This window comes from Aotus nancymaae, unplaced genomic scaffold (genome assembly GCF_030222135.1).
Source record: "Aotus nancymaae isolate 86718 unplaced genomic scaffold, 86718_ANA_hifiasm-v0.15.2.pri h1tg000004l, whole genome shotgun sequence".
In the NCBI taxonomy this organism is placed as follows: Eukaryota; Metazoa; Chordata; class Mammalia; order Primates; family Aotidae; genus Aotus; species Aotus nancymaae.
This window is the reverse complement of record NW_026988415.1, coordinates 1,184,813-1,193,609: the sequence shown is the minus strand read 5'-3', so window position 1 is coordinate 1,193,609 and position 8,797 is coordinate 1,184,813. Positions and strand designations below refer to the sequence as shown.

Here is an 8,797-nt window from a genome sequence, read left to right as displayed (position 1 = left end):
CAGCGATTTCTTTCAGCCCCACCCTCCTCCTCTCAGCGGCCCCCTCCCTCACCGCGCTGGTTCCCCGCAAGCACCTCCTAAGGCCTCGCTCACATCCCCCAAGGCCCCACCCCCAATGGTTTCGCCCAGCCCCCCAACCCCGCCTAATTCCCGCCCCACTCAACCCCGCCCCAGCGATTATCTCAGTCCCGCCCTTCCCCTCCCCAGCTCGGCGACCTCCTCCTCTCAGCCCTGAGCCCGCGACCCTCCCCCGTGGTTTCTCCCAGCTCCTCCCTGCTGGTGTCGCAGCTCTGAGCTTAAAACTCCTGCCTGGTGGCCTTGTCCCGCCCCTCTTCTTTTTCCTCCCTCCGGTTCCTTTTCCTCCTTCCGGTTGTTTGTCCAGGCTGCCGGTCTCCAGCTCCCCTGCTGGCCTGGTGGGCTGGCGGGCGTCAGGACCCGTAAACTGAACAGCGTCTCCTGGCGGCCAGTGCGTGCGTAAGTGCGTGATGACGTCAGTGCATGGCTTCACGAAGAGTGGATTTCTGAAGACTTGGCTGTCTATATGCAAGGCTGAGTACGTGCCTCCTGCGTAGGCGGAGGACTGTTCTTCTGTTGCCAAAAGCCAGAGTCGGCCCTGGACGCGACCACTCTCAGGGTCCGGAGACCGTAACAGCGGCCGCGGCTGAAAGGTACGGGAGCCTGTGTGCTCGGCCGTCTTGCGGACAGCACCTGAGGGCTGGGGTTTCCCTGGATGTGAGTCTGGGAACCCGTGTGGGGCGCGCCCAAGGCACCCTTTCCTGTCCCCTGCTCTCGCCAGGGTCTCAGCCCCGCTCCTTCTAAGCGTGTCTACTGGCGGCATGCGTCTGCGAGTAGAAATCCCGTGTGTTCGGGCCGGGCGCGGTGGCTCACGCCTGTAATCCCAACACTTTGGGAGGCCGAGGCGGGCGAATGGTCGGGAGTTCTAGACCAGCCTGACCAACATGGAGACACCCCCGTCTCTACTAAAAATACGACAATTTTAGCCGGGCGTGGTGGAGCATGCCTGTAATCCCAGCTACTCCAGAGGCTGAGGCAGGAGAATCGCTTGAACATCGTTTAAGTAAGTTGAGGGAGGCGGAGATTTCGGTGAGCCGAGATCGCACCATTGCACTCCAGCCTGGACGACAAGAGCGGAACTCTGTGTCAAAAAAGTAAAGCCCTGTGCTGCTCCACACACACCGACCCCATCTCGGCCCTGTCTTCCCTGCCTCCAGCTTGGACCCTCTGCTGTGAGCTTGCCTGGACCTGAGGCCAGGCAGTGCACAGCTCTGTGGCCTGTGGCATCGTGCTCAGCGTGACCTACCCAGAATTAAGCTGAGGGGAGTGGGATGTAAGCCCCCCAAACCCTCGCCCAGTGACAATGGGAGGGGAAGTGGCATTTTTCTCCCCTCGGATAGAGCGTGCTCAGTTGTAGGAATGCGACTCAACTTACTTAAATGATGTTCTGCCCTGCAGGCTGGTGCACCCTGTGGTCCTTGACCCAGACAGGTGCCGAGGGTCCCACTGCTGTGATGAGCAGAACCAAACTGAGTGAGGTGCACAGGTGTGTTACTCATAAGACCGGCCCTCCCAGCTCTTCTTGGTTTCCAATGCCTTCTACTAAGTAGATGACCTTCCTAGGGCCATTAACCAGCCTTGCTGTTTTGCACTTAATGACCTTTCCTCCTTATCTTCCTTGTTGTGCAGGTAAAGAAGCTACGTGGAAGAGTGTTTCCTCCTCAGGCTGCAAAGCAGGTACTCTCTGCAGCACCAGGTAGGAGGGGACTCAACCCCCTTCTTGCCTTTCCAGTTACCTGAGTTCTTACTAGGGATTCCCCACACACCCAGTTCACATTTGTTGTGATTTTGTGGTGATGACGAGAAAAGGGTTGGCTAAGAAACTGAGCTTTGGAAAAGAGGCAAACGTTCACTGTAGCCACATATCCCGATGGGTGTGGCCAGGCCCTGTGGGGGACATTCAGCCTCTGTCAGAAGTAATCCAGAACCAAGGAACCTGGTGATGTTTTGTCACCCATCAGCAGAATAATGATGCTCAGAGCCACAAGTGTGTGAAGAAATGGCACCGTGGCTGGGTTGATGGAGTGTACACGGGTGAGTCTTCGTGGAAGGCCATTTGCTGGAAGGCAGACATCAGCATCTTAGATGTGCGTGCCAGGCGGCCGAGGCATTCTCTTCAAAAGGTCTTCACACGGCGAGTGTTAGTGGAAATACCATTTCTAGTGGCAAAAGTGGGAAGCAGCTTGTAACTCTCCCTCAGTGGAGGAATGGTCAGGCAAATTGTGGGATGACCAACAATGGGATATCACACAGGCAGTGAAAACAAGGTAGATGAAGGTGGGCAGATGGAAAGAATGGGCTTGATGTGCTGTTAAATGGAAGAGTCATGCCCTATCCTATGGAGATGTGTTGGGAACAGCAGTTTGCCAAGATGGCTGAAGCAAAGGACCATAAATGGGCTGGCTTAAACTACAGACGTTCGTTGTCTCACAGTTCTGGAGCATGGAAGTCTTAAATCCAGGTGTCGGCCGGGTTCGTTTGTTCTGTGGGCTGTGAAAGACAATCTGGTCTGTCCCTCTCTCTTAGCTTGGGTTGACTGGGCGGCACTCCTTGGCTTGTAGAAGCATCTCCCTTATCTCTGCCTTCGTTTTCTCATGGTGTCCTCCCCGTGTGCATCACTGTCTCTAACATCCCCCTTTTCATAAGGACGCCAGCCACGTTGCATGTGGGTCAACCCTAATGACTTCAGTTCTGCTTGATCACCTCAGTAATGACTGTGTCCTTATGTATAAGGCCCCATTCTGAGGTGCTGGGGTTTAGGACATACGCATTTTAAGAGAACACAATGCAACCCATCACAACCGACAAAAGCCCTGAGGTAGAAACAAGCTTGGCATGTTCCCTCAGTGGATGGAAGGCCTGTGTGGCTGCAGGGTGGTGAATAAAGGGGAGAGGAGAGGACATGGCTGGGGCGGGAAGCCTCTCAGACATCTTGAGAGGCTGCGACTGGGCTGATGTTCTGGCTTCAAGCCCATGGCTCCTTCTGAAGCACAGGGCTGTACTCCATGCAGGAGGAGGGGACCCTCTCCCAAGGTACACACGCAGGAGGCAGGGACCCAGGCAAGAGGCGTGAGAAGTAAGAGCGCATGTGACTGTGGGCCGGCACCTCATTCTCCTCAGCCATAGACAGCCTCACGGTAGCACTGACCCTGCTGGTTACTTGAGGATTCCATTTGATGATCTGAGGATCATGCCATGCCAGAGGCTGGCATGTGTTTCGGGGAGGTGGCAGTTGTTCTGATTTTCAATCTTTTTTCAGCTCAGATCGGGGACAGGGGTGTCTGCTGACGTGGAGTGCAGTGGTGGGGGAAAGGGCTTGAGGAAGGTGGCACCCAGAGGGGTGGGGAGGAGATGTCTGACTGAGGACCGACTGAGGTCATGGTGCATCCTGAGAGCAGAGCTGAGATTGGATATCAGTGACCTGGGCTCAGCAGCCCTGCAGTAGGAGCCGGGAACGTCAGTGCCTTGGTGGCAGCAAGGCCAGGGCACTGAGAGTACTGGCGGGGCACAGCAGGGGGAACAGAAGAGAAGCAGAGCCTGGGACTGCCCCTCTGTGCTGGAAGAGGGCTAACACCAGCCCCGCCTCTCCACTCTGTCTAGGCCGAGGGGGCCCTCTGTCCTCTGTGTTCCCTAGGGCTTGGTGACCTCTGTCATAGCACTGACCACACGCTATCTGGCCTGTGCCTTCCTCTAGCTGCCCCCGCCCTACTCCAGACCTCCCCAAGGACTCCATGAAATGGACCTGAGTCAGCCGAGTCCCAACCCCTTTTCTTGGGCCTTCCGTGGCGCTGGACATCAGTGACTGCGTAGTGACACACGGAAGCAGTGGACCATCAAGGTCAGTGGGATTTAAGGGACCTGGGAGACACGGGGGAAAGGTCAGGACCACTGCCAGTGAGCTTGGAGGGCTGGCGTGTGACGCGCTTCTGTGCTTCGGCAGGCCACAGGAGGCCCCGGGAGCTTGCGAAGATGAAGTTTGGCTGCCTCTCCTTCCGGCAGCCTTATGCTGGCTTTGTCTTGAATGGAGTCAAGACTGTGGAGACGCGCTGGCGCCCCCTGCTGAGCAGCTACCGGAACTGTACCATCGCCATCCACATTGCTCACCGGGACTGGGAAGGTGATGCCTGGCGGGAGTTGCTGGTGGAGAGGCTCCGGATGACGCCTGCCCGGGTTCAGGCATTGCTCCGAGAAGGGGAAAAGTTTGGTCGAGGAGTGATAGCGGGTAAGTGACGATGTGCCAAATGCGCAGGCAACTCCCGGAGCCGCCACCCAAGATCTTGCTTGGGAGTGTGGGGCCTCCTGTTGTCGTCTGAACTGATTGGCGTGTACAGCACAGTTTCCTTTGATGACAAACCTCCAAAGGGGCAGCGAGGGCCCTGGGCTGGGGGTTGGCGGGCCTGGCTTCCGCATGCTCTGCTACATTGTTTCTCCACTCTGGGCCTCAGTTCCTGTTTCTGATCTCAGTGAGAAGCCGGGTCAGGTCCCTGTGCACATGGTACGTGTGGTGTTTGGTGTGTGTGTGTGTGTGTGTGTGTGCGTGTGTGCACGGGTTGCACATGTCTGCCAGAGACCAAGTTCAGCCTGCCGAATGGGTCAGGTGGCCTCTAGAGTTGGGCTGTCTGCCTGGCTTCACGAGCCTGCCCCAGCCCCACCACTCACGGCACCCTGGGCGAGTCCCCTAACCTCTGAGTGACTGAATTCTGACATCAGCACCTGTCCGCCGGTGACCTGCGTAGGCATCACCTGTAGGTTCCCAGGCGGTAGCTGGTGCCCTTCCAATCTGCAACCGCTGCCTTCAGCAGTCTGGCTTGGACCCGCCTCTTACTTGTGTGGCTTCACTGAAGACAAGACCCTCTCCTCTGCCTTTCTGGAGCCCTCCCCGCTGCCTTTCCCAGCATTCGCTGAATCGAGTTTGGTTCGTTATCAAAGCTGTGGAAAAAAGACTCGACCCCCTTCTTGTCATTTTGCTGATGCCGTCTTACTTTCTATTGATTGTGACTTTGAGTAAATGTGTTGTCACACAGGCAGGCCTTGGGCTATGGAAGTGAAAAGCATTCATGTGTATCTCTCTTTGTGTACAGGACTCGTTGACATTGGGGAAACTTTCCAGTGCCCCGAAGACCTAACTCCTGATGAGGCTGTGGAACTAGAAAATCAAGCTGTACTGACCAGCCTGAAGCAGAAGTACCTGACTGTGATTTCAAACCCCAGGTGGTTACTGGAGCCCATACCTAGGAAAGGAGGCAAGGAGGTATTCCAGGTAGACATCCCAGAGCACCTGATCCCTTTGGGGCATGAGGTGTGACAAGTGTGGGCTCCTGAGAGGAATGTTGCAGGGAAACCAGCTAAATCATGATTTCAATTCACCATCAGATGAAACCAGCTAAATCGTTTAGCTGCTTTCAATTCACCATCATGATGCAGACCTACATACATTAGGTGAAGTCTGAATTTCCCCTGCTCTGGAGAGCCCCAGCCACTAAGCACTGTGCATGGGAATAGGTTTCTTTGCTCAGATGAACGAAGTAGGGGTGGGGCTTTCCTCGTGTGATGCCTCTTTAGGCACACAGGCAGTGTCTCGAGTACTTTGTCCTTTGGGTAGAAGGAAAAGCTGCCAGGAAATGTCTCGGCATGGCTACAATTTTGGTCCTGCTAATTTCTGGATTATACAAATAAATGTGTTGTAGATGACCAGTTATGAGGCTCCATTCTGTGTTTTCCCCTGTCTCCGTTCCGGTCAAAACTCATCAAATCTAGCACGCAGGCGACATTACAGAAAGCCGGACCTGGCACCGAATGTTTGCCTGGTAGTGAGCAGCCATTAATGGACTGACTCATCCAGGATGGAGAGGACGTCAGACAAGAGCAGCTGTCTGTCCTTTCAGGTTACTCTCACTCTCTTATGAAAGTGTCTGTCAGTTCCTGAAGCATGTGTGTCATCTGCATCACACAGCTACTTCATATCCTAGCAGTGGCCCTTCTCTTCTGAGCCGGGATGTTACAGTGGTCGTAAATCCCTTGGCAAAATGGGGTGGCCTGACTCAGGGGGCCCCGGTAGGCTAGACTAGGGATGCTGACCTGCTGATCAGACACTTCCTGGCAACATTGGGAGGGACCCATGGGGAAGAATCTCCTGTTTAAAGATACTGCCAGGATAAGGAGTGAGGCTATTCTTTCTCCTGACCAGCAGGCAAATCTCAGCGGACCAGGTCTTCTTGGGCTTGGCCTCGACGCTTCCTAGCAACATCCTTTGCTGGGTGTGTGAAAATGCTGCTTCTCCAAATGAATGAGGACAGTGGGGACCAAAGCCTGTCTTGGACAGGATTTTCAGCCTCTTCTGGCTTGTGCCAATGAGATGCGTGTCGTATAGAAGGTTAGAAAGAACACAGACACCAGTTCTCATTTAAATTGTTTATTATTTATTTCCATGGAATTTTGTTTTTCTTTCTTAAGACCAAAAAGGTGTTTCTCATTAGAAAATGGCAACTTTTATTGGGCACTAGTGGCCTGTGAATTCATGGATTTGGATTGTTTCTGAACTGTTCACAGAGTGTAGAGTTGTAACCTGAGGAGTCTTCCTCCTCCTCCTCCTCATCATCAGAGGGCTCGTTTGGAGTCATGACCAAGAGGGAGGCCAACAGAATGGAGTAGCAGACATTGCACGAAAACATTAGACTACTAATATCTGGGCAAACCAGGCTGCTAGGCACTTCCCTTGCGCTTTCCATCCCGGCAGTAGCCGAAGATGCAAACGCGTCATTTCCAGAGGTGCCCTCCCTATTTGGGTCATTTGGTTCCTGAGGGGGCCCATATCCCGGGGGATGCCCAGTGATAGGGTTCACATAGATGGGCCACGTACCAGGGTGTGGGCACGGGAAGGACTGGGTGCCACTGGGTCCCTGAACATTGGGGGTTCCCCCCTGGGACATTTCGATGGCTGCATCCTTGTCATTGCTGTGATGGATTTGTAGGGGGTGTCTTATAGGTACCAGCTTCGACCTCTTTGGAGCTGGGACGTGGGTCGCTTGCTGAGTGGCGTTTCTGAGGTCACCGTTTCTCCGGATATTCTCCAGGAGCCAGGGCTTGCCTCTCTGAAAATTGGAGTTGTGGTAGATCTGAAACAAAATGAAGTATGTTAGTTGTTCCGGGATAAATTATTCCTTTCCTGCCTCCCAAAATGATGATCTTGTTTTGCAATGGAGAAAAGAATGCTTTAAGTGGCAGCAGGTGTGGTATGCCCTACAGCATGACCTGACTAGAGGTAAACAGTTCATAGGGCAAGGTGGTAATATATAACTAGCATGAATTTTGATATTAAACTGCAACCCCCTTAGAGGTAATATGCGGGTCTGGATAATATGTTCCTTTATATTATCTTTAAGGGAATTGTAGTTTAATGTCAAAATTCCTACTTTTAAAATTGTATAGTTTGCATCTTTCAATAAGCAAAATACATATAAAAAAGTTATCTTTGACACTTAACTCTTTTACGGTATATTATTTGCATTGGTGTCCTATGAAGATGTTTGAGAAACAAAGGAAAGGGATTACAGAAATGCCTTGTACTTTACCATCACATTCTTGTCTCTTGGAGAGGTGCTTGCGCGTATTTTGCGGAATCCGTAGAGGTTCAGTTGGCGAATGAAACTCTTCAAGCTATCTGTTTTGAAGATCTTCTCTGCGCCTCTCCGTTGAAGAATCTCCCTCTGGAGGAGATCCTTCTCGATGATCACAGCATCTCCATCATCGTTCCAGTTCACAGACTGGAATGTGTCTTCCTCCACCATCATCCAAAGCTTTCTTGGGAAGGAAAGCCTAAAAAGGTTGCGGTTGTCTTCCATGCTGGCCACGCGTTGGTTTTGGTCTTCTGGTTGTGGGTTGTCTTGAGAACCTGAGTCTTGGCTCACGGCTTGGTCCTCGTGCCTGTCCAAAAGCTCCCTGGAATCCACATTTGGATCAGGTGATGAACTAGATGGGCCCCCACTTGTTGGTTCTCCACCAACAGATGGGGCCAGCTTGGCTTCATATTCCTGTTCAGTATTCTGACTCGCCATGGAGCTACACCAGAATCGGGAGCATTTTGTACCCAAGACCCTTATCACTGTCCTAGCAAGTCCAGTATGCCTTCAGTCCCAGTGCGGGTGCCCAAGAAATACTGTCCACAGAATTCTAGAGTCTCGGTGTCAGGGCAACCAGCTGCTTAACTCATCATCTGCTTTATTTTTCACGTGATGTCACAAAGGTGGCTCTCAGCCAATCTGGAGAGGGGGCCCTGGCCAGATGTTGAGGGAGGAGACAGGTAGCGTAGCTTTCAGCTTCTCCCTTTTCTAAAAGTGTAAACAGGCATGGTTTAAGTTCCCAGGGAGTCTCCCGTCTTCTGACAGGCACATTGTGTCTTAGGGCCAGGCCCCAGATGAGCTGAGGAGCCATGACTCTATGGCCATTCCCACCCCTGAAGACAGGGGAGGCCTTTTGCTAGCCTCTGATTCGCTCAAGAGCCAGCCTCTAGTTAGACCTAGCTTGGGTTTCACCAAGACTGCCTGAGTCAGACGGGCCCCTCACGGGTGACTGCCTTCTAGGAGATGGTGGTCCCTACCAGGCTGTTTGGCCTGGTCTGCGTTAGTAGCACCCCTCTTTACAATCCCCCCATCTCCTTCCTCCTTGGTCTCTTCCAGGTACTCCTAATGATTGGTTGGCTCCGCGCCAGTGGGCCCGGATAAAG

General features: G+C 53.2%; 2 protein-coding genes across 5 annotated transcripts; one reads left to right on the top strand and one right to left on the bottom strand.

Moving 5' to 3' along the window:
- Positions 1-261: 261 nt before the first annotated feature.
- LOC135268327 (protein EOLA1) lies at positions 262-5,591 on the top strand. Of its 4 annotated transcripts, none has more exons than XM_064360691.1 (6): positions 262-668; positions 1,474-1,561; positions 1,705-1,752; positions 3,770-3,913; positions 4,016-4,297; positions 5,157-5,591. In XM_064360691.1, the coding sequence occupies exons 5-6, from the start codon at positions 4,045-4,047 to the stop codon at positions 5,378-5,380; spliced, it is 477 nt and encodes a 158-aa protein (XP_064216761.1). In that variant the 5' UTR covers positions 262-668; positions 1,474-1,561; positions 1,705-1,752; positions 3,770-3,913; positions 4,016-4,044; the 3' UTR covers positions 5,381-5,591. The 4 variants fall into 4 exon arrangements, with proteins under 4 accessions (XP_064216761.1, XP_064216754.1, XP_064216750.1 ...); XM_064360684.1 differs by having other exon boundaries at positions 1,705-1,771; XM_064360680.1 differs by lacking the exon at positions 1,474-1,561.
- Positions 5,592-6,590: 999 nt separating this feature from the next.
- On the bottom strand, positions 6,591-8,142 carry LOC135277557 (heat shock transcription factor, X-linked member 3-like). The gene is made up of 2 exons (XM_064383696.1): positions 7,647-8,142; positions 6,591-7,190 (listed from the first exon to the last, which is right to left on the bottom strand). The coding sequence occupies exons 1-2, from the start codon at positions 8,127-8,129 to the stop codon at positions 6,591-6,593; spliced, it is 1,083 nt and encodes a 360-aa protein (XP_064239766.1). The 5' UTR covers positions 8,130-8,142.
- Between the last annotated feature and the right edge of the window lie 655 nt (positions 8,143-8,797).